Source organism: Protopterus annectens, chromosome 17.part0, assembly GCF_019279795.1.
Source record: "Protopterus annectens isolate FY-2018-M chromosome 17.part0, PAN1.0, whole genome shotgun sequence".
NCBI classification, from domain to species: Eukaryota; Metazoa; Chordata; order Ceratodontiformes; family Protopteridae; genus Protopterus; species Protopterus annectens.
The window spans coordinates 803,027,660-803,054,462 of NC_056751.1; the positions used below are offsets into that span (position 1 = coordinate 803,027,660).

At 40.4% G+C, this 26,803-nt stretch overlaps 1 protein-coding gene across 1 annotated transcript in view; it reads right to left on the reverse strand.

The window, feature by feature from the left end:
• The window catches only part of LOC122791530 (extracellular calcium-sensing receptor-like), a 178,505-nt gene that overhangs the window by 88,211 nt on the left and 63,491 nt on the right, over window positions 1–26,803 (reverse strand). The window contains exon 3 of the mRNA XM_044059271.1: window positions 24,250–24,477. Within this exon, the coding sequence (XP_043915206.1) occupies window positions 24,250–24,477 (228 nt within the window). The remainder of the gene's footprint in view (window positions 1–24,249; window positions 24,478–26,803) is intronic.

Here is a 26,803-nt window from a genome sequence, read left to right on the forward strand (position 1 = left end):
GGCTTTATACGTCAGGCACAGATCGCCTCTGAGCAGGCGGTATGCCACTGAGTAGAGTTGGACTTTCTTTAACCGGGCAGCATATGGCATCTGTTTGAGCCCTTTGATCCTCTTGGTGAGGTACTTTTCCAGTCTTTCCAGTTACAGCAGGTGTCTGGTTAGGTACATCCCAAAAGGGGCATTGTACTCAATTATGGGCTTGATGAGGGATGAGTAAAGAGGCACGATGACCTCCCCTGATCTAGATGTGAATCCCTTCATGATTAGGTGGGCTATATAAAATGTTTTTCTAACCACTTTGGCCACGTGGTTGTCGAATGAGAGATTGCTATCAACTTGGGTCCCCATGTCCCTAATTACTTCTTCCGTACTTAATGGATTACCATCTATGTGGTAATTTGTTGGCACTTTGTTTTTGCCGAAGGGGATGACTATACACTTTTTGGCGTTTAGCTTGAGGCCATGGCTCTGGCCCCAGTTGTCTGTTTCTATTAGGCCCTTTTGTAGGATGCTTGTGTCAGCTGGAGAGTCGATTATGGCAGCCAGTTTGCAGTCATCTGCGAACTTGGTCAGCCACAGTCCTTCCGTGATGGCCTGTACCTCCGAGAAACATATACCGAACAAGAGAGGTCCCAGGACTGAGCCTTGTGGGATGCCACTTGTAACTGGTTTGGAGTCTGACATGGCTCCAGCAATTCTAACCATGTGGGTTCTGTCCTTGAGCCAGTTTGCAACCCATCTAGTGACATAGGGGTTTATATTTAAGCTGGTGAGCTTATCTATAATGCCCGAGTGGGGTATTGTATTGAAAGCTTTTGCGAGGTCCAGGTAGGCTGTGTGGACCACCTTCCCCTTATCAACGGCCTTGGTGACTGTTTCAAAGAAATTGACCAGGTTTAAGAGGCAGGATGTGCCCTTAACAAAGCCGAACTGGGTAGGATCCAGTGTCTGTAGGTCCCCAATATCTTTATTTATGAGGTCCTTGATGATCCTTTCCATAGCTTTGCAGACCAAGCTAGTCAGGCTTATGGGGCGATAGTTTCCAGGATCTGTTGAGGCACCACCTTTGTGGAGAGGGACCACTGTTACTGTACGCCACTCTTTGGGCACATATCCTGTAGTAAGGCTGAGATTGAACAGTAGTTTTATGTTTGGGTTTAGTTCTTCTTGGAGTTCATGTAGGCCACAGCCCGGGACACCGTCTGGTCCCATTGATGCTGTGTTTTTTGCTTTGGAGAGGGCGGCTCTTATCTGAGCATCTGAGATGTCAGGGGGGCAGCACTCTGCTGGGATAGATATTTGCCCTTTTGGTGGGGAAGGGGGGGAGAAGTTTGTGCTGAACCTGTCAGCTAGGATGTTGGCAATGTCTGTGGGTTCGGTGTATTTTCTGTCATTTTGGACTAATTCTGAGCATATCTGGGAATTCCCACCCAGGTTCCTAACATAACTAAAGAAAGCCTTGTGATTATCCTTAGTGTCCTGTGCAATTTTTCTCTCGAAGCTGGCCTTAGATGATTTTATGAGTGCCCGTAGTTTTTTGCTAATACTGATCAGAGATGCCTTCCCTTTTTGGGATTTTGCTCTATCATGTAGTAGCTTCCTCCTTCTATTGTATAGTTTGTTTATGGCTGGGTCCACCAGACAGGATGCCTGCCTTTGGAGGATTGGGTCTTGGTTTTGTTTGGGATTGCATGATCCATGCATTCCTGAAGGTGTTCATAGAATGCGTTTATAAAGGATTCTGCAGTCTGGGCCATATTTTCCACAGGCCCGGGGGCTTTGAAGGATTCCACCTCAGTTTTGAGGAGTGTGAAATTTGCTTTAGAGAAGTCTTTCACTGTGGTTTTCTGGGCAGGGGCTGGGGTCGGGATGTGAATATCTAGTGAGATTAGTTTATGGTCTGATCTTACCAGTGAGGGATACACTTCTGGTCTGGAGCATAGAGTCCCCATGTTGGTGATGATCAGATCCAGTATGTTTTCCCCTCTTGTGGGAGTGGCAACAAGTTGTTCCATAGCATTTGAGTTTTTAAATTCTAGGAACCTTTGGGCTATGGTGCTGGAGCTAGAGTAATGCTCTCAGTCTATGTTTGGGTAGTTGAAGTCGCCCAATATAATGGTGTTTGGAGAGACCTTCATATTTTCCAGTGTTCTCAGGAAGGCCAAGTGGGGTTCCTGGGTTTGGGATGGTGGTCTGTAGCAGGCTATAAACTGGAAGGCAGTTTTGCCCACTGTTAGTTGCACATGGATAGTCTCTGATGCTTCATGCTGTGCCACCAACCTGGAGGTGTGGGTATATTTGACGAATATTGATACTCCCCCTCCTTTTGGGGTTCGGTCCAAGTTTTGGGGCCAAAAAACATGGTATGAGGTATAACCTGGTAGTGCTGGGGTGCTCTCGGGAGCCTTGAGCCAGGTTTCTGTTACTGAACAGATACCGATGTTCTCCATGCTAAGGAGAGTTTCGAGTGCATGCATCTTGAGGTTTAGACTTCTGGCATTGAGTAGCATTACTCTTAGTTTCTTATCTCTTGTGATACCTATGGAGGTGGGTTTGTCTTTTGAGCCTTGCCTAAAAAAGGCACTATGGGGATGGCAAGAGCCTTTGCCAATATCAGAAAGCCCAGGGGTGACAGGTGCAAGCTGTCCCTAGCGAATCATCGTGGCTTGTCGAGCATGTCATCCCAGGCTGACAGGCATTGGATCCCCTTTGAATGACACCAATACTTAAGACAATTGTTGAAATTGATCATCTTGTCTTCATATTGTGGCATCATTCTTGGTGAGGGTAAGATGCTACTCAAGGTCAGGGTCATACCGGCCTGGGCTACATGCTCAGAGAGCTCCTCTATGTCGCTTTTCATGTAGTCCAGGGAGGTACATCTCAGGTCATTCACACCAGCATGGACAATGACTGAGTCATATTTGTACTTGCCTTGGAGTGACCTGAGTGCTTGTGTTATGTGGCGGATCCTAGCGCCCAACAGGCAGCTCACCGTGACCTTCTCCTTGTTCAGCCTGGTGAGCGGGACGTCAGTGTGCCTGATGATAGAGTCACATATTACAAGTGTATCAGGTGTGTTGTTTAACCTTAAGAGCTGTGACTGTTTGGCACACTGGCTTTGTGAGCTATGTGTTGCACGTGTTTTGTTTTGGGGTAGTGGTTGTTTGGGTGTCTGCTTTGGAGGTGTTGCTTAGGCAGATTTTTATTTAGAGCCTCCAAGTATGTTTTTGTGTGTTTATGTGTTTGGTTTGCTGTCGTGGTAGGTCTATGTGAGACTGGAATTGTAGTGAGTGTGGTTTTCTTCTCCTCCTGACTGGTTACGCCAGTACTGAGTTGAGAGAGCTTAGCCTCCAGTTTGGCTATATGAATCACACACATACACCCCCACACACACTCAGCAATTGCAGGATTCAAACCCCTACCTAACTATGTTATGATACTAGAGAGATACGCATTAACACGATGCGCTATATGTTTTATTGGGAGTTTTTATTTCCACTGCTGTATTAGTGGGATACTGACATCATCAGATTTGCCAAAGAGGAATTTACCTCTTTAAATGTGTTTTGCCAGTCTCCGAAAAGACCACTCCTTTCAAAGAAATCACACACACATACACCCCAACACACACTCAGCAATTGCAGGATTCAAACCTAGCTTGCTATGTTATGATACTAGAGAGATACACATTAACACGACGCGCTATATGCTTTATTGTGAGCTTTCATTTCCACTGCTGTATTAGTGGGAAACTGACATCATCAGATTTGCCAAATAGGAATTGTCCTCTTTTAATGTGTTTTGCCAGCCTCCAAAAAGGCCACTCCTCTCAAAGGGAATAACACCCACACATACACACTCAGCAATTAGAGGCTTCAAACCCCTACCTAACTATGTTATGATACTACAGAAATATACACTAACACGACACGCTATATGCTTTACTAGGTGTTTTTATTTCCACTGCTGTATTTGTGGGATACTGACATCATCAGACTTGCCAAAGAGGAATGTAACTCTTTTAATGTGTATTCCCAGTCTCCAAAAAGGCCACTCCTCTCAAAGGATATCACACACATCCACACTCAGCAATTGCAGGATTCAAACCCCTACCTAACTATGTTATGATACCAGAGGTATACGACTTAACACAGCACGCTATATGTTTTACTGGGTGATTTCTATTTGCCTGCTATATTTGTAGGTTGCTGACATCATCAGACTGGACATGGTAATGTGTGTGCACTTTGTTTTATGCAATCCCAGGGATGAACCATGTGGGTCAGCAGGTGTTACCAGCTTGAACAGGACTCCACAATTCATGGCTTGTGTGATCTATCTGTGGACAAATTGCCATTCCTTCATATAACAATACATATTTATGCACAGATTGTTGAATGTGTGGCTACGACATGTGTCTGGTATGTTGATAAAGGGCTATTCAGAGTCTATGTGGGATGTGTGTAGCTCCTTTCAGTGATGTATGCCCTGGGTGGCTGCCTTGCAAACAGTCTAGCAGGTTTGGGAACCATGATCTGCCCATGAACATACAACACTTGGTAGGGTTGTGTGTTTGTTGGCTTCCAATAGCTCTGTTTATGACTTCAATCATGATGGACTCCATGGCCTTGCAGTTCAGACTTCATAGGCTTATAGGACTGTAGTTCCCATGGTCTGGTGTGCACCAACACTTGTGGGGTGTGCCATATGTTGCTGTAACACATTCAACAGTTTCAGATCCTGTAGTGAGGGTGAGGCTCAACAGACTGTTCGGGTGCAGTGTCTGTTTGTTCTGTAGTTCACTTATGACACATATAGGGAATGTAATCCAATTGATGCCATGTTTTTGGCTTTGGGAGGAGCTGTTTACCCATTCAACATGTGGTATCTCCTGGTATGATGATAGGGCCTTTTGTCAGTGGGAGGTGGGTATGTATGTATGGGCCTGTCTGACAGGATGTCAGCATTGTCAGTCAGGTACAGTTGGCCCTGACTCAGGACATATATGTGTGTACATTGCTATTTATGACATATCTGAAGGAGGTGCCATGGCTCTGTCTGGACTCATTCGCAGATGATCTTTCCGAAACACTGACAAACATGAGCACTACACCCCTGTTGTACTCTTTTACACACTTAACACCCTACTGATCCTTTGTGATCAGTCAACAGAGTATGTCATCATAATATCCTGGTATGTGCAAAGGTCGGTTTCATGTGTACTCTCCAGTCCAGCTGGTGAATATTGGAATTTTGACGCAATGTTACAACTGCCTCATGTACACAGACATCCCTCTCCTCCTCCCAACAAACTCAGATATATGTGAGAGATGCAAATATATAGATAAACAGGAGGCTGAGCTCTCTTGACCCATGACTGGCACAGTCTATCAGGTGGTGAAGGTAACCACACACACCACAAATCCAGTCTCACATAGACCTATAGCGACAGCACACAAAATACATTACCACACATCGGAGGCTCTAAATAAACTCTGCCTAAGCAGCGGAAACCTCCAAAGCAGACACACAAACAACTGCTACCCCACAACAATACCCACTAATTACATAGTTCACAAAGTCAGTGTGCCACACAGTCACTGCCCTTAGGGCTAAAGAACACACCTAATACACTTGTCATAGGTGACTCTTATTGTCAGACACACTGACGTCCCACTCACCAGGCTGAACAAGGAGAAGGTCACTTTGAGCTGTCTGTCGGGTGCCAGGATCCGCCACATAACACATGCACTCTGGTCACTCCACAGCAAGTACAAATATGCTCCATCATTGTCCATGCAGGTGTGAATAACCTCAGACGTTCCTCCCTGGACTACATGACAAGAGACATAGAGGAGCTCTCTAATCATGTAGCCCAGGACAGTATGACCCTGACCTTGTGTAGCATCTTGCCCTCACCAAGAATGATGTCACAGTATACAGACAAACTGATCACTTTTAACAGTTGTCTGACATATTGGTGTCATTCAAAGGGGATCCAGTGTCTGTCAGCCTGGGATGATATGCTCGACATGCCACATAGCTTCACTATGGGCGGCTTGCACCTGTCACACCTAGACTTTCGAATACTGGCTAAGGCTCTTGCCACCCTCATAGTGGCATTTTTAAGCAAGGCTCATATGACAAACCCACCTCCATAGACGTTACAAGGTAAAAGAAACTAAGGGTAATGCTACTCTACACCAGATGTCTAACCCTCAAATGCACACACACAGGACTCTCCTCAGTATGGAGAATGTCAATATCTGTGCAGTAACAGACACCTGGTTTAGGCTCACAAAAGCACACCAGCACTACTAGGTTATACTTCATACCATGCTTTTCGGCCACAAGACTCAGACCGGCCAACATAAATAGGGGGTGTATACATATACATCACAGATACACACACCTCCAGGTTATTAGCACTGCACAAAGCATCGGAGACCATTCATGTGCAACTAACAGTGGGCAAACCTGCCTTTCAGTTTGTAGCCTGCTACGGACCACACTCCCAAACTCAGGTACCCCACTCAGTATTCCTGGGAACACTGGAGAATATGTTGGTCTCTCCAAACACCATTATATTGGGTGACTGGAACTACCCAAACATTGACTGGGAATACTACTCAAGCCCCAACACCCTCACCCAACAGTTGCTAGAACACATAAACTCAAATGCTCACCACACCCACGAGGGGAAAACATATTGGACCTGCTCATCACCAACATGGGGACTCTATGTTCCACACCAGAGGTATACCCCTAATTGGTATGGTCAGACCATACATTTATCTCACTGGACATCCATATCCCGTCCCCACCCCCATACTAGGTAATCTCTGTGAAGAAATTCTCAAAAGCAAACATCACACTTCTAAAAACCAAGGTGGTATCCTTCAAAGACCCTGGGACAGTGGTAAATATGGCTCAGACCGCTGAATCCTTTATGAACACATTCTATGGACACCTACTGGTATGCATGGATTGTGCTATCCCAAATAACAACATGACTCACTCCTCCAAAGGCAGGGGACCTGTCTGGTGGACCCTGGCCATTAATAAGCCATACAACGAAAGGGGGGGGCTACTACATGATAGAGCACAATCCCAACATGAGAAGGCATCTCTAATCAGTGCTAGCAGAAAGCTACGATCACTCATGTATTCATCTAAGCCCCCTTGCTAATGGAAATCTGCACCAGACACTGAGGACAATCACAAGGCCTTCTTTAGGTATGTCGGGAACCTGGGTGGAAACTCCCAGATATGCTGTGAGTTACTGCATAATGACAAAACATACACTTAACCCACAGACATTGCTAACATCCTGGCAAACAGGTTCAGTGCAAATGTCTCCCCCCCATCCCCCCTACAGAGCAAATGTCCATCCCAACAGAGTGTAGCCTCCCTGACATCACAGATGAACAGATGAGTGCTGCCCTCTCCAAAGCAGACATCACAGCATCAATGGGACCGGACGTTGTCCCGGCCTGCGTCTTACACGTGCCTCATGATGAACGTAACCCTCACATTAGGTCATTGTTCAATATCAGAGTCACTACAGGATATGTACCCAAGGAATGGCATACAGCAACAGTGTTCCCGCTCCACAGGGGTGGTGCCACAATGGACCCCAGACAATATCGTCCTATAAGCCTAGCTAGCCTGGTCTGCAAAGCTATGGAGCGTATCATCATGGAACTCATACACATAGACATCAGGAACCTACAGACACTGGATCCTACACAATTCGGCTTTGTTGTGGGCAGATCTTGCCGCTTGAACCTGTTCAACTTCTTTAAACAGTTACCAGGTCCATAGACATAGAGATGGTTGTGCACACAGCCTACCTGGACCTCGCATAAACCTTCAACACAATACCCCACTCGGGCATTATACATAAGCTCACCAGCTTCGATATTGACACATATGTCACAAGATGGATTGCTAACTGGATCAGGTATAGCACCCACATGGTCAGTATTGCAAGTGCCATGTCTGACTATACATCAGTTACACGTGGCATCCCACAAGGCTCAGTCCTGGGACCTGTCTTGTTCAGTATATATTTCTCTGATGTACAGGCTAACACAGGAGGAATATGGCTGACCATGTTCGCAGATGACTGCAAACTGGGTGCCATAATCAACTCTCCAGCTGGCACAAGCATCCTCAAAAAGGGTCTCAAAGAGATGGATAACTGGTGCCAGAGCCATGGCCTACAGCTAAATGCCATTAGATGCATAGTCATCCCCTTTGGGAATAACAACATGCCCATACATTACCACATAGGTGGTAATCCATTACATAGGGTAGGAGTTGTTATGGATTTGGGGACACAAGTAGTTAGTACTCTCGCCTTTGACGATCACATTGCCAAAGTGGTTAGACAGACTTTCTATGTAGCCCACCTTATCCCATAAGGTTTCACATCTAGATCAAGTGAGGTCATTGTGCCCCTATAGTCATCAGGCCCATGCTTGGATACAATGCCATATTTGGGATGTACCTTACCCGACACTTGCAGCAACTGTAATGGCCACAGATTACCTCACCAAGTAGATCTAGGGACTCACACGGATGCCCTGCGCAGTTCGGCTAATGTAACTCCAGCTCTACTCAGTCGCTTACCGCCTACTCGGATGCGATCTGTGCTTGTTGTTTAAAGCCATGTCCAACCCAGAATTAATAGACATGCTCCACCTCAGGATATCCAAATCCCTTAGAGCTACATGCTCCAGGGACGTAAACCTCAGCACAGATGTTAATAGGACATGCTGGAGGGACAGATTCCTATCACAGAGGCTCCACTCACTCTGGAATGAGATCCCAGTCCCGCATACGCAAAGCCCACCACTGACCACCTACAGGAGACATCTTGACAAGTGGATGGGTGATCGTATGTTTACCCCTGGGATATTTTCTGTGTCCCTGCTACACAGAGGCACATTAAACTAAACATAAATGGGATATCTTGTGTGACCTACTATTCACAGACACAGTCTACTAATCTAACAGGGTTGCGAAAGCCAAACACACTCTGGCTAGGCTTATACATGCCCTAGGGCAGATAGCCTAGTATCAACCTCTGAACCTATGATAATGTTTGGGATGCACATTGTTTATTGATGATACTGATTGCAGGTTTTGTTTCTTCTTTGCTTTCCCACTTTCTATGAACAACCTAAGTATCTGCAGAAAATATTTGATTATGACAGGATTCCACTATATTATATATGTGTCTGTTGTCATATAACTGTGTGCACAAGGCGAATTGGTGGATAGTGAGAGGTTCCTGGGTTAACACATGCAACTGCCGGATATGTGTGGCCCACTGCTGTACTCAGTCATGGCCTAAGTGTGTGAGCATGCCCAGTTCGGCCTTTCAGTGTTTTGTTGCCTAACATTTGTCTCATTTATTCGTGTGAGCATGCCCAATGTGACCTTTCAGTATGTTGCTGCCTGAGGTCCACTACATTTGTTGATGTGTGTAAACATGACCAATATTAACATTTATACTATATGTGTGTTGAAAATCAGGTTCTATTCTTACTGCAGGGCTCACCTTTGTGTCATAACTCGATGGGGATTATGCTATGCCTGCAGGGTTTCCATGAGATACTTTGCATAGACTTATCAACATTTCTTCATACAGGCTGACCACTAAAATATTGTCATGGTTTAGTGGTTCGGTACTATGACTATAGTACACAGTATCCTGGGTTCGAGGCCTATCACTGCTTTATATTTTCATACTGAACAGACCAGACTGCTTAAGGACCAGTGAGCAAATATGGGCATGTTGGCTTTTGTTCGGCCATGCCCAACTTAGACCAAGCTTGTCCAACATTGCTCAAAGTTAACCAACATTGCTGAACATTGGCCAATATTACTCAACATTGACCACAGTTGTGCTAGTTAGTGTGTGCAATTTTGTTTACATATACTGAATGGTGGTAAAAGCTGTTTAGCACTGCTTTATATTGCTTAACACATGGCAATCATGGCTCAGGTGGTGCTGCAGGGCTGCCTATGTTGGATGCACATACTACACTCCCTATACATGTTTGAAAACAGGTAGTGTCAAGTTAGGCATCCCTTTTACTATATGTGCATGTCGGAGAGAGGTATCATTTCCAGGGTTCCTACTGAGCCAGTGTATGTGCTATGCGTTGCCTCTTTGCCAAGGCCAAAGCATACTGGGCATGCTTCCTTCTGCCTACTGGGGCAGGCTCAGGTTGTTCCTCCTCCGAGTCACGCTCTGCCTGTGATGGCCTTGGCAATGGTGGGGGGCTGTTTGGCCCGGGCCTATGCTGGTCCTGCTGCAGCTGGTTTTGCAGGATCATATTATGTAGCATAGCACATACCATGCCAATTTGGGTACATGTAGTTGGTGAGTACTGCAAGGCTCCACCAGATGTGTCCAGGCACCGGAACCATGACTTGAGCAGCCCAAACATACGCTCGATTACATTTCATGTTTGTGCGTGTGCCTCATTATGGCATTCCTGTTCAGGTGTGTGTGCATTTCTGATGGGTGTCATCAGCCACGCCTCCAGTGCATAGCCAGCATCCCCCACTAGGTGACCTTGAGGGATGTCCCCATTGGCAAATGTCTGGTACAGCTGTGTCAGATGCCAAATATGGGAATCATGGTAGCTTCCAGGGCAGACAGCACACACATTCAGTATTATGCCCTGGGCATCACACACAACCTGGCAGTTGATGGAGGGGAAGCCCTTGCGGTTAAAGTAGACCCTACCCCGCTCACCAGCTGGTGCTTTGATGCATATGTGCGTGCAGTTGATTGCACCAACTACCTCAGGGTATTCCGCTATTTGCTGGAAGTGATGCATATTGCTGCCAGTACCTCACGGAAATTGGGGAAATATACATGATCACCGACATGTGCTGACATGGCATCCAGGAACTGGTGCAGTACCCTGGATGCTGATGCCTGTGATATCCCCATCATATCACCAGTTGGTCTCTGGAAGGTACCTGTTGCTAATATTCTTAGGCCAACACATACCTTGGTTTCCACTGGGATGGGTTCCCCTCTATTGGTTCTGTGTGTGAGGCGTGGCCTGCACAGCTCAACAATTTGCTGCATGAGGTCTCTGTCCACTCTGTAGCGCTCCACTATCTCCAGCTCATGTAGCCCCTGATAGGTTACCCTTGGCCTGTACACTCTTCTCCGTCTCCTCACTGTGGGTTGTCCAGCAGCATTCGCATTGTCACCACTGTCAGCATGTTGCATATGTCGCCTTATAACAGCAATGGCAGCCCCTAACATTTCTTTGTCTCAGTAAAGCTTTTTCAGTTTTCACTTCTATTAGCTTACTGCAGTGTTGCAGTGTCTCTGAGAGAAACATAGTGGAGTGTTGTTTGCAGAGTTTTAAGTGCTGGGCTGGGCTGGGCTAGTGTACTGCCTGTGTAATTGGCTGATTCTGATTGTTTTCACCTGCTAGCTCTGCTAGTACTCCCTGGTTAACTTCCTACTATTTGTTGTGCTTCCTTTTCCCTTTCTGTTTCCTCAGAGGGGCAGCGCCACGCACACAAGCGCAAACACACGCACACCAGCTCACATGCACGCACACATGCTTACACGGACTAATACTTGCTTATTCTTGCTAAAACACGCGCACACAGGTGCAAACGTGCTTACACATCTTTAAACAACCTTACACATGCTTACTCCAGCTTAAACATGTGCACACAGATGCACACACGTGCACACAGTCTTACTCAATTCTACACACGTGCACACGCATGCATACACATTGCAGGCACTTCTACAAGAAACGTTGGTGTTATCCATGGCAAACACCTTCAATTTCTTGCCTTTAGCTAGGATACCTGTTGACACACCTCTTCCAGTGATGGGTAACTGACAGCAAACACATGCCACTCTACTCCAATGAGCTTCACTTCTTTCATACATACCCCCCTCGTGATGTCACCTATCTTCTACTCTGATACTCCCCTTATCCTACTCCTACACTCCACTGACTGTGCTCATTTGCTATGTAAACTTGGGATTCACTATCCTTACCCTCATTTGCATAGGATTGCCTACTAATGCTTGGTTACATCTCTTAGACTGAGCTTCCCCCCTTAGCAACCTCTACTCGGTAGCCATGTTGTCTTTGGACTGCCATTCCCTTGCATTATAATTTAGGTATTGCTATAAAATCCACATTTGTGGATTTTAATTCTTGTTTTTCTGGTTTTTAGAGTGCACCGCATTTGCACTGCGCTTCGCTACACTTAAACATTGGTGATCGGGATAAAAAAAAAATTATTTTATTTTTATTTTGCATCGGTGAACATTGCCAATGGCCATATTTTTGGCCATTGGCATGCTTCCTCAACTGGATGCATCCATTTTTTGGAGTTGTCACAGCTCCGTTTTGCTATTTGCAGAACCGTACTCAGTTGTCAACTGAGTACATTTTTGAAAATAACACTACTCTTACTCGGACAGGTTCGGGTTTCCTTGATCACAAATTTACCTCATTTGCTTAGCTTTCTCCTGCAATTATGGTAATTTGCATATCCTAGCCCTGTCCGTGTAGGACTCGTTTTAGGAGCTCTGTTGCACGCCCCCAACGGCTGTTCCTGGATCACTCGGCGGACATGTTGGCTGCATGGAGTCTTACTCTACTCTTAGACTCCGTGCAAGCCTTCGTGAATCCGACCCATAGTGTATGTATATATATATATATATATATATATATATATATATATATATATATAGTTATAAAATATGTATTTTTATATTATTTTATAGGGTATGAAGGTTATATTTATAATTATATTTATAATCGTTATTGGTATGAATTTACACAAAATGAATAGCTATGAATTATATTATGATTTAATGAATTACGTTAATGAAAGCTGTTAAGGTTTTTGCACCTTTGTGATAGGAAGGGGGTTGTGTTACTTTAAATTTGAAGTTGAGGCAATGTAATGATGATGTCATTTGGTGAAACTCTTTAAAGTGTTCCCTTGTAATTAATTTAATTTGTCTGATGAAGGTTGTGCATTTGCAGTGCGACCAAAAGTGCTTACAATATTGGTTCATGAATAAAGAACTGTTTTTTTACTACATCCTTGCCTTTCTTCATTTTATCTTGTTTTGATTACATCATGAATGTACATAACTACAAATCTCTGCAGTGTACACAAAGGCAGATATCCTCTTTTATAGCTGCCTAATATTGCTACTGTTTTGCCATGCCGTAAATTTTACCTGCTTTAACCACAACGGAAGTTGCCCCACCTTCCACTTCAGTGCAGATCAAATAGGCTAATGAAGTTTAATTTTCTGCTATTATGGGATCATTTGGATCTGGTCTAGACTTGACTAGATCATGAACTGCTGAAATGTCAGTTCTTTTTTAACAGACCTCTGCATGCCTAAACCTCATATACTTAATCTGATTCAGTTTCATTCTTCCACTCATAATTATCATTATAACCCAGTTTTTCTCATTTTCTACACGGGGTCGGGGTGCTGTGTCAACATCATAAACATGCATCATAACCAGTCCTAAGAAGAATTTCAGTCTTCCAATGCCAGCAAGTAAATCTGGACAGTGACCTGCCGTAGGTTTAAATGTACAACTGGAATAATTGGTACCTCGACCTAGATTGTAGCAGTACCAGACACAGTATCTTATTATTAGTTGGGGTGCTTTAATGTCTTGTAATCATTTATTGTGTTCAACAGCCCTGTTGAGATTTAGCTGACCTGATTACTTTTATGCAGGTGCACTGTATTTATTTATTTATGTATGTACATTAATTTGTTAACCAGGTAGAGCACTGAGCACAAATAACCAGTTTCAGTCTCTGCCTAGAGAAAAGCAAAACAATAAAACTGAAGTATGCACTACAGACAGAGTGCCAATGCAATAAAATGTATATAATTTGGTTAGTGTAATGCAACAATATAATAAGTATAGGTAAGCTTTTAGTATGAGACATTCTTTACATTATACAGTTGATTGAAGTTGAAATCAGCTTATGTGTTATGGAGATGTTACATACACTATATTTGTTTACCGGGAAAGTCTGACTGTGACAGAGACCATTTTCAGTGGAGGCCCAATGAGAAAAAACTCCAGAGGCATGTCTTTGGAATGTGGGAGGAAACCATATCACCCAGAGGTAACCTATGTGAACACAGGGAGGACATGTACACTCTGTGCAGAAGGCAACTCAACCAAGAATTGAACAAGAGAACCTCTTGCTGTGAGGTCATAATCATAACCACTGCACCATTACACATACAAAATGCTAAACTTTCACCTTACCTAGCCTTTGCTCTAACCCTAAACCAGAAAAAAACTCACACACACACATTCCAAAATATTTACAATCACCACAATATCTATCCTCTTACCAAGTACTAGTTCTAACTCTAAGTCACAAACACTGACATACACACTTTCACCTCTAATATGTTCATAAATAGGTACTAGGCTATTGGCCGTAGGGCCTATATAAGCCTAGCCAAAAAGGTACCCTGGCTTTAGTTACCTAAGAAAATTATTTTCCTGTGCCCGTATTGAGCAGAGCCACAGAAGTGATCCCCCAAGGTGAATTTCCTATCTCCCATCCAGTCATCAAGCTTTTTCTTGAAGAGTGCTAATGAGGAGCTTTGTTTGATATTGATAGGTAGCTTGTTCCAGAGTATGGGACATCTCTGGGACAGAAATCTATCCCTCCAGCGTGTTCTGTTTATTGTGGTGACAAGGTTTAGGGCCCTAGAGCGTGTAGCTCAGAGGGATTGGGATTTCTTTAAATGGAGCATGTCCAGCAGCTCTGGGTTTGACATAGCTTTGTATGTTAGGCAGAGATCACCTCTGAGTAGGCGATATGTGACGGAGTAAAGCTGGATTTTTTTGAGACGGTCTGCATAGGGCTTCTGTTTGAGGCCAGTAATCCTCTTTGTGAGGTATTTCTGCAGCCTTTCCTGTTGTTGTAGATGTCTTGTGAGGTACATAACAAAAGGGGCGTTGTACTCTATAATAGGTCTAATGAATGACGAGTAGAGGGGAACAATGACCTCTTTTTTCCTGGATGAGAAACCTTTTGTGAATGTTGAAAAATTTGGTAGATATCCAAAGGTTTTAGCACCACAGCAAAAGCCCGTTTACCTGAATGTAAGTACAGCTCACTCATCACAGAAACATCTGACAAGCCAGCATTTGACATCTCCCAAATCAACAAATGCATCTTCCAATTAAAAGAAAAGCAGCTCTGCAATCAACAAAGTATATTGCAACCATTGTCATTATTTTTACTTTGGATGTTACATCACTGTATACGTGCATCCCACATTATAAAGGTATTGAAGCTGTACGTATCTATTTAACTAGGAATAATTTATTTACAAATGATATAATTTCCACTATTTGTGGTTTTTTAGAAATTGTGTTGGAAAACAACTATTTCATTTTTGGTAAACAACATTATAGGCAAAGAAAGGGCATTGCTATGGGGTCATCAGCTGCCCCGTCTTTTGCCAATATAGTTATGGCATGGTGGGAAATGGAAATATTGTCTATTATAGAAGAGAAATTTAATATTGTTTTTTATAAAAGGTTTATTGACGATTTAATTTTTATAATAGAAGGGAATGAAATGGTAGTAAAAAATTTTACAACGCAGGTTAACAGTCTTTCTGATTTCTTAAAGTTCACTATTGGTGATATAGGATTAACTGTGAACTTTTTAGATGTGTGTCTATGGTGGGATCTCAATGACAATAGGTTCCATAGTAAAATATATAGAAAAAGGACGTTTACTAATGGTTACCTGCATTATAAAAGTAATCATCCCAAACATATTATCAAAAATATCCCAAGAGGTCAATATATAAGAGCCAGCCGGATGACCAGTAAAAGAAAAATTTAGTCGAAGAATTTCACTTTATAACTTCTCTATTTATTGATAGAGGTTATGATATTAATGTTTTAATAAATAATGGAAATGAAATCTTTGAGAAACGTGAATCTTTATTTCCAGCAATATTAAATGAACCTTTGAATCACAATAGAATAAAAGTTTGTAAAGCTAAGAGTCCTGAAAAGGAATTTATATGCTCCTTGGAAATGAGTGGTGAAATGAATATAATTGCATCAATTTTAACAAAAAATTGGAGAATTATTCAAGGAAATTATGATGTTTCAAAGGTGTTAGGTAGTAGACCACAATTTGTTTTTAGGAATTCTCATAATATTAAAAATATGTTGGAATATCATAATACTGACTTTAGGAAAGGTATTAAAAATAATAAAAAAGGCATGTTTTGTTGTCATAATTGTAAAATCTGTCGGTTTATTTCTGTAGGTACTAGCATTTCTATAGTGAACAGTGACAGAATTTTTGAAGTTCCAGGTTATGTAGACTGTAATTCATGCGGGGTAGTATATATTGGCATGTGTACGGCATGCCCAGCTTTTTATGTAGGAATGACTACACGCAATCTAAGTACCCGCATAAAAGAACATTTATACAGCATAAAATGTAAAGATGACAAAAATGCCTTATATAAACATTCTAATAATTGTGAATTTTTTAAAAAATTTGTATTTTCAGTACTTGAAATATGTGAACCTGACTGTAGAGCTGGTGATTTCAAGAATTTTTTGGAACAAAGGGAAACATTATGGCAGGTCAGGTTAAACTCAGATAAATTTCCTGGGTTGAATGAAACAATAAATGTAAAATGTTTTTTAAAATATAGAAAGTTAGGTATAAATAAAGAACAAAATATACTCCATTTATTTAATATTTAAGTACTGTTTTAGTGGTTTTTAGTAAGCAGTTTTTAACAAAGTTGATTATTAATTAATTGTGTAATTATGTCATTTGATTATGTGTTAATTGATTGTATATTTAAACAAGCTGAAATGGGTTTTGAGTATTTTCTGATGAAGTCGTATGATGAAAGCGTGTATTAAAGTGTGTTGTACGCTATTTTGACTGGATTTACATCATTGGTGCTATCTATTATTATTTTTCGTTTTCACTTTGCCACTCTACACGAACTGGTTCTTTTGGTGGAGTTCGTTTGTTTATTTTATATATTGCAACCATTTATTGATATCTGTATATCAGTGCACACACCCACACACACACACACACACACACACACACACACACACATATATATATGTGTGTGTGTGTTTGTGTATGTGTGTGTATGTATATATATATATATATATATATATATATATATATATATATATATATATATATATATTCATATGCATCCAAATCCAGGACCCAATAAAACTTACCCTCTAGGTAATGCGTGCTCCCCTCAGCCACAGAATATATGTAATTTGTCTTGCAAAGAATCAGATTTACTTATTCTGAATATTAACCTCAGAAGTATTCTAAATAGGCTACAGGAGCACCATGCTACCCTCTCTCTTTACTCTCCAGACATCGTCATTCTAACAGAAACATGGCTTAAGCCCCACACCAAAGACAATGAGATCACCTCCATAGGTTATAACATACTTAGGTCAGATCAAATAGGAAAAAGAGGTGGAGGAGTAGCAATTATGCTCAAAAATAGCATCACATTACAACCTCTAAATCAATCTTCACCAGCATTTAATAACGCTGACATACTCTGGTACAAACTTCAAATTAACCTTAATAAACATATAGCTATCATAGCTATTTATATTCCCCCGGGAAACAACCTAGCCACCATAGAATACTTCCTCCACTGGACTTCCAAAAACAATCCTAATGAGACAATCATTCTGGGTGGCTTTAACACTGATTGGCTCTCATGCAATTCCAGCAATCCCAGCAACCATATTAATATGTATGTTTTCTCACAAATTATTACCCACCCCCCCCCATCAGAATAGATACAAAATCAGGCAGACAATCCTAGACTGGATGTTTACAAACAAACCCTCCTATTTCCAACACTCTGTGTGTCTCCCTGACACCTCAGTGATCACACACCCACCTACCTACTCAGGCAATGTACAAACCCTATCCGACAGACAGTATATCACCAAATACATAATAAGAAGAACCTTAACCCCCAAGTACTAATATGCATACTTAAGCAAAGTAATTGACCTCCTCTTAAAATCCTACCCCTTGGTGCAGCAGTTGAATACTTTAATGAGACCTTCCTCAGAATTCCTAACAATTTAGCCCCACCTAGGACCATTTACTTGTATTAAGGCAAAATATACCCATGGCTAACTAAAGAAACAAAAACTCTCCTTAAACTTAGAGATAAAGCCTGGGACCTATAGTACACTAACAAAATGCAGGCAAATCAAACGGAATACCAAAAACTTAGAAACAAAGCCAAAAGCCAAATTATACAACTCAAGGAAAACTATTATACTAAAATACAACAAAAACATCAAAAACAGCCACAAAAATTCTGGTCAGCAATCAATAAAATGATTCACCCCGGACATGTTACAATCCCATCCCCCTCCACACCAAACAACTTTGACACCACTGCAGTGCAACTTAATTAATACCTTGCCATGAACATCTTATTACTTGCCAACAACAGCTGCCCAACTCGCCAGTCCTACCCTCTCTAACTAAAATTAGCAGCAATACCTACTCCTTTCAACCCATCGCCACAAAGACCATCCAAACACTACTTAGACTATTAAAGCCTGCAACAATAGCAGGTGACAACCTGCCAGCTGACATTCTTAAGATATCAGCTGAAGCAATTGTCTATCCTGTATCTATACTCATAAACAGATCCATCTCAGAAAAATATGTCCCACAGCTATGGAATACTTCCCGATTAGAACCATCAACACCATCACCCATGCTAACTTCCCTAATCCAGTGAGCTGCACAGGCCGCCAGTACCACACAGAAAATATCATACATAATACCCCTACATAAAGGAGGCAACTCAACCAAATTCTCAAATTACAGACTTATAGCCATCCTATCCCCTCTGTCAAAAATACTAGAAAAATGTGCCCACTCACAACTTCTACAGTATCTTTCAATAAACAACCTCCTAGTCAAATCTCAACATGAGTTTAGACCCAACCATAATACCACCACTGCCCACCTCAGCTTCACCAACACCAGTAATGATTACAGAAATCAAGGTAAAATAGTTTCATCAGTCTTCCTGGATGTGTCGAAAGCCTTCAACACAGTATCTCATTCCAAACTACTGACTGCCCTCAATAGCCTAAATCTCAGCCCCATAGCTATCACCTGGTTCCAAAGTTATCTAACAGGATGCCAACAAACAGTGAAATGGTTACAAGACCTCTTACCACTACTACCAGTCACATTAGGAATTCCACAAGGGTTCATCCTTGGTCCCCTAATTTTCAGTATTTTCACCGATAATCTAAGTTCTGCCATCTCACTAACCACACTGATACAATATGCTGATGATTCAACACTTATATGTGCCTCCCATAATATACAACAACTCCAAGATATCACACAAAAATCCTTCACTGGAATCGAATCATGTCTCACAAACCTACAACTCATCCTAAACTCCAAAAAGGCCAAGCTTATGCTCTTCCTACCTACCCAGGCCTGAGACCCTCCTTCCACTTTCTCTCTACATAATAATTACACCAGAATCCCATACAGAACTCCTAGGAGTCATAACTGACAATAACCTGAGATTCACAAACAATAAAAAAGATACATAAAAAGCCAGGAACCCTATACAGAAATAAAGAAAAATTCCTATACAACAACACTAGAATAGCCATTCCTAAAACCCACCTCCTATCCATACTCCTCTACGTGTCACCCATACTTAACAATCTTAAAAAATTAGACCTTGAAAAACTCAAAATATGCTGTAATAAAATTCACCACAGACTCAGCACATAAGTCAAGCCATTGCCTCACACTAAAAAGACTCTCCTGGCTAAAAGGTACCTCATCTACTACATTTTAACCAACTCATTAATGGCTCATAAAATACTTCACCAGCCTGAAAAAGTTCCAGCTATCCAGAACTTAATAGTACCTTACTCCAGCAATTGATAATTATGCTCCACCAATAAATAATTACCAAGTAGCCAAGGCAATAAATATAGCAAATGACTCTCTCTACTCAGATCAAGTAGCAAAATCCTGGAGCACACAATATCACATCTACAGCAAGCTCTGTACATTTCAAACAACTACTCAAAATTCACCTCTCTAAAACCTAGCTTTGGTAATGCAATACCCCAGGCTGATCTCTATTAACCATTCCAATTACTGCTCTTCTATAACCCTGTCCTAGTATAAACTCTTCCTACAATTAACTTAGACCCTTAATCTTTCCTTTGTATTACATGTATATCTTAATTCTCACTAAAAGACTTAACACTGTGAGATACTATAATCTGCCTCATAATGAAAGATTGTCATGTTCTGTGGTCACCAATCTCCCTTAAGGTTTCCTTTAGCCATGTATATTATGTTTTCTATTTTTTCTCATGTTAGCATTGCATACTGCTTATATAAATTATTGTTACATGTATGTATTCTATTATGCAAATTATATGTTTATATTCTGCTTTGTATGCTTTCTTATTTATTCACCCACTGAAAGATAATAATGGCTGCAAAATGGGCCTTTACTGTCTGAAATACTGTTTCATCATTTGGTACTGCAACCTAGTGATTGATTATGGATGTTACAATGCCTGAATAAAGAGAAAGGTGACAATGAAAGTGGTTCCACTAAGTAGCATCTCTCCAACTCTCCTAATACACTATTACTTGTAGGCCTAAATCAGCAAATAGAAATGCTGATAGACTGTTTAGGTGTGACAGCTGATCATTGTGATACCAAAACTTGAATTTTTGTGCTTGGAGAGGGGCAGTGTAAGTGGTTCAAGACACAGCACACATCTTTTGGGTTGGAAGATCAGAAAGCTGTGTTTTTTATTCACATTTAAGGTGTTTGGATCCATTTTCTAATACTGATATTCCAGTGTATAATAAAGAGGGGGTGCTACACTCCTGAGTGTGCCACCCTTTGGATAAGATGTCAAACTTGATGCCTCATCTACCTTAGATTATATTGATTCAGGCAGATGTAGAAATCCTACAGCACCTACAAAAAAGAGTATTTTTTATTAAAAAGTAGAAAACAAACATTCATCATTTACATGACTATCATCATCGTCATGGTACTTGATAAGATTAATTAAAATAATTAAAATTCAGAATCAATACTAATGGATAAAAATATTCTAGTTAAGGGCTTTCATTCCAACCATTAAATGAAACTTCATAAGAACTAACAAGATGAACAAAGAGCACACATTCTACAAATAATAATATGTGTCACATGACTAACCACCTGATCCACAAATCTTATATTAAAGTAATGCAAACAATATGATCACAAATGTATCACATAATACAGACTGCCAATCAAAAACTAATAAAAATCATCCTTCAGTGTTAGCAAAAGGAAAATATATAAAATCATCCTTCAAAGTAATGCCCTTGCTTTTAAATGCATTTATTTATATGTTCATTCAAACGTTAAACTGTGTCAGCAGCCACAAAAAAATTGTCAATATACCTCCTTTATCTCTAAAATTGTATCAAAACGCCACCAGTTTTGAAAGTACAGACCTACTCAAAACCTTGAAAGTGATTTTTTTTGTGAAATGTTTATGATTCACACTGTGAATACTGTAGTATTAAAATATTCTTCTGTTTTTAATGGCTAGTTGGTGTTCATAATTCCACTGTGGGAGCCTCATAGAAGCTCTCACAACTACAACAGCATCTAGAACATCTTGAGATATAGACCACCCCTAATGAATTGCAATTGGATCGTCTTTGTATACCAAAGCTTTTTTTTTTTCAAATGGGTGAATACCAAAATATTATCACTGCTGACAAGTTTATGCTGCTTACAGAAATTACAGGGGTAAGTACCTACTTGCTTTCATGGCAGGACATATGATGTGTGACTGGATGATTCTCCAAAATATATTTTAAATGAAAAATGTTCTCTTAAAAGCAAATTCAAGTTTAATACCTATAACATTACATACATCTGAATTACAAGTAATCATTTTTGTAATGCCACCAGTACCACTAGAAAAAGGAACCGAAGATGCATTTTAATTACTTGTTTGCTAACCCAGAAAACATTTCATTGTTTTTGCATTGTAAACTATATTTTAATCTAGGAGGAAAATTGTTATCTGCGTTACTTCTCTCCAGTCACTATACCAATTAAGCTATCTGTTAAATATTCCCTGTCAATAAATAAGTTGATTATAAATTCAAATTATTTTTCAAAATGCTCATTATTGCTAATTATATGAGTATAAGAAGCTCTAATAAACTGTCCCCTAATAACACTTAATTTCATATTTTAAGGTACCGGTTACTGAAATGTAAATAGTTGTTAAAAGAAATGTTATACAGTGTAACTTGGCTTTAAAATAATTATTAGAAACACAAATTGCTATAGGACCATCTAACAAAATGAAATTCAAGCCTCAATCACTAATAAAAATTTGGGAAAATCACTGCTCCCATTCAAATCAATGAGAAGGGAGTGAAAAGCAACATCATCTGACCACGTAAGAACATGTCATCAATATATCTTTTGCAAAACGTGGCACATTTAAAAAATAAGAACAATGAGATTTAAACTAAAGTTCGAAAAATGGAAATGCCTTCAGTATTGCTGTCTTCTGCAGCCACTGTAAGTCTAAGTGGTGAAATTCCACACATTTTATAAAACTTAGGTATTCTGAAAAGAGAACCAATTCCCAGATATAACACTGACAGGAATTCAAATGTTGAAAGGTCAATATATACATATATTTTTATAAAAGAAGGAGTAACTTATCACTTCTGATTTAATGTTGGTGGATGTAAAACAAGAGGCCTGGATGATAAAATACATCATCATCTTTTACACTCAGGAAGTTATATAACATTCCTCCCATTCTCTTAATAGAGCTCATTCATAACAGTATACCCAACACAACTGAACAGAAATACCAAGGCCTAACTTTAGATCCAGCTCACTCCTTTGCAAAGTACATGTATATTACTATCAATAAAAGCGGGTTTATATCAGTCCGTCGAAAGGGCTGAATATCGAATACCAGATGTTCAAACTGTAAAGTTCGAACACTGGTAATGGCAAAGCTGCGGCCCACCAAATTCTTTCCCAGGTAAAGAATTTGGTGGGTCATTTCTGTGGCTTCACGAGTATCAGGACTGTGGTATGAAGTTACGGGTCGGGTTCAGGTAAGTGTGCGATTGTGTGGATGTTAGGGTTAGGGCGGGGGTTAGTTGAGTTAGGGTTAGAGCGCAGATGAGGTGGATGTGCAATAGTGAAAACTTTAGGGTTAGGGCGGGATAGATGAGTTAGGGTTAGAGCGCGGGTAAGGTGAGTGTGTGATAGTGACGGACTATAGGGTTAGAGTTTGGGTTAAGGTAAGTGGATAGGTAGTAGTCTATGTACAGTTTAGTGTAGGGTTAGATGTAGGATTTTCAGTGTATGTGTGTGGATTGATGTTGTTTTGGTGTGTTTGTGTTGTGTGTGTGTTTCTTGGAACAGCAATTTTTTTTCCCCTGGGAAAAAAATCTCTGTTTTAAGACGTCAATGTTTTTGCAGTTCGTGGTTTGAAGTTCGAACATATGGTGTTCGAACGTCAGATGTTTCGATGAACTGATATAGACCCAATAAAAGCCTTGCTCAGTTAAAACCTTGTAGAAGGACCTGTATTCAAGAACATCCCCACCACATTTCTTGCGCTGTCTATTCACTCAGAAAGATTGTACTAACTGCAGATATAGTCTACACTTTGTGGTAACCTGTATGAATCGGCCTTGGTGTTTAAGGCTGCAAGAAAATCAGTAGAAAAACTAAAATTAGGAGAAAGAAGGTAGAAGTTATGCTTGTGTTGTCTGTTAACTCAGAACATTGTACACTTAGTATAGGCATTCATGAATCCAGCTGTCAGTTTTACTTATTTATGCCTTTCCTATATGCCCTTTAGGAAAATCCATAATGATACCAAATGAACAAAGGGTTTTCTTCAATAAAGTAGTCTCTCTACAAGCATGAGATCCTTCACTATTAATCTCCATAATGTCACACTCATCTTATTATATCTGCTAGTCTGCTATTGTAAGTAAAAAAAAGACTGAAATATATCATAAAGCAAATATAAGAATAATTCATCCCATGCTTACCTGTCTGATTGCTTCATTCCATTGAATGGCATTGTTATTTATAACCAGCTGCTGTCTCCCATGATTGTCGTCATCAAAGGTGCCTACCCTAACAAATTTGCTGTTGTCATCTGAAGAAATCTGCCAATTCATTATATCATATCGAGCTGGTGGGTCACCGTATTGATCAAATGACAATTCTTCACCTTCACTGGTTATAAAACTAACATGTTTCAAATAATGAAGAAACTAAATCGGGAAAAAGATTTATGTTACATCTTAAAAAATAAAAGTATTTATTTCATACAGAAAAAGAATAGTCTTTGAAATGTGTCTAATCATAACCTGAGAAATAACGATCATGGCAAATGTTATATTACAGACTATTGAAAAATATTGAAAAATATCAAAAACACAGAGGCAACATAACTTCTTAAAACTGTATAACATTGTTCTGCCTCACAGTTTAGAGTCTCTTACATTTGCACGTCATAGTCATTTGACCGGTATAAATGTACGCCACACTACACGTGTACAAGTTAGCAATTTCAAATTTGTTTCTGCTAATGTAAAATGTGAGATGTCAGGAAAAGTAAGGAGTAACAGTAATGTGATCAAAGTCCAGGGGGGGGGGCCTTGAAATGGCACAATACTGCTGACTAAAGTAGCCCAAGGGGTTTTACTCATTGAGTTGATAACTGTTGGTTATCACTGTCAGATTTATATACAATGCATGGGCATAAGGAAACATAGTGAGTCTGTAAGTTATGAATATTGCACTTTAGCCAAGAAGTTAATCTCTAGATAGTCTGTTTTTCTTTTCCTTTTTTTTATTGTATCTTGAATCATGTATATATATTAAAATGCCTAACTGCTATATTAGTTGTATATTGTACTGAAGTCTATTTAATAATAGTTCCTATGACTTTTCACTTCAGATCCCTGCTGAAAAGTGATGCTCTTCACTTGGATATTGTAGCTCAGAGAGCACGTGCTATGTGCTATATGTTTAAGAAGCATGTCAAAGACTGAGTGTGCACATATAAATATTAAGCACGTGCCACTCCTAGTGCCATTTTTAGACTGCAGCCAGAGAGTAAGCATGTATGATTACAGCAGTTAGTTTGCATATAACTTACTTAAGTTAAAGTCAGCAAACCTCTATCGTGATGTGTTTGTATAGAATAAAGCTGCTTGAGCAGAACCCACAAAGACTCTTCTGTTGTGTCCAAAGTAGGAGAGCAACATGGTGTCAGAACCAGGATCACAGAGAATAACATTCAGAGCCATGAGGTGCAGAGATGACAGTAAAGGTAAACTAAAAGAAATGAGCACAAAAATACAGCCAGAAAAGAAGCAAAGGTAAAGGAAATATGCACAAACTATTTATTTCATAAAAAGGACAAAACGGGGCATTACAAGGGCACAAAACACATTATTTATTTTTATTTTTATTTTATTTTACATTTGTTGACCGGGCTAGTCTAGCTGGATATATGTCCATTTTCAGTAGAGGCCCTGGGAGAAAAGCTCCAGTAATTAAAAACATTATATGAAGATAGACAATTCAAATAGTAAGGCGTAAAATGAGGGCTAATTAATACACATATTACATAAAAAGTCATGGTAAATACAAATTAAAATAGGCAAATGTGTTGAGAAAGAAAACTTATAGATTTTTTTTTTCCCAAGGAGTATTTCATAAGACTGTGTGCATGTCATTAAGGGAGAGCTAACAAGGCTATAAGGAGCAGAGATTGCAGGAATTTAGGAGGAAGGGAGGACAGGGAGGCAAAAAAGGAAGTTAATCTGGGTTGGTGCAGGAGCAAAGCCAGTGTTTATTGAGATGAGTTTTCAGCTGCTTTTTGAAAAGTGGAAGGGAGGACAAAGACAGGATAACAGAGGGTAATTTGTTCCACATTTTGCCAACTGAGTTGGAAAAAAGACAATCACCTGCAGAGTTATTGGGTTTGGTTGTATTAATCATTAGTTTGTTGGAAGAACGTAGATGTTTCAGGTTATTGTAAGGTGAAATGAGGCTAGAGAGTATAGGTGTTTTAGTTGGTTGGTAAAGGATTTTGTGAGCTATTAAGAGCTGCTGAAGTGTGAGTTGGTTCTGAAGTTCCAACCAGCCTAGTTTTCTTAGGTTCAGGCAGTGGTGGGTTTTAAATGAGAATCCAGTTGCAAATCGAGCAATATTATGGTAGGAAGTTGCTAGTTTCTTAAGGTTGTTTTTGGAGAGATTAGTGTATATGGGGGAGGCATATAGTAGTGTAGAGATAAGGTGTGATCTGGCTAAGGTGGTCCTTGCTTCAGGTGAAAGGAAGGGTTTGATTCTATAAAGGGATCCGATTTTTTTAACTAATTTTATTGTGCTATTGATGTGAGTCTCAAAGCTGAGATTATTGTCAATGGTTATGCCTAATAGTTTAGTTGTTGTTTCAGGAGAGATGAGAGTGCAATCAATGGAAGAGAGAGCAAAGTTTAGTGGGGCAGATCTACGAGTAGGTGAGAACAATAGCAATTTAGTTTTCTTGGGGTTAAGGAGTAGACAACGATCAGAGAACCATTGTTC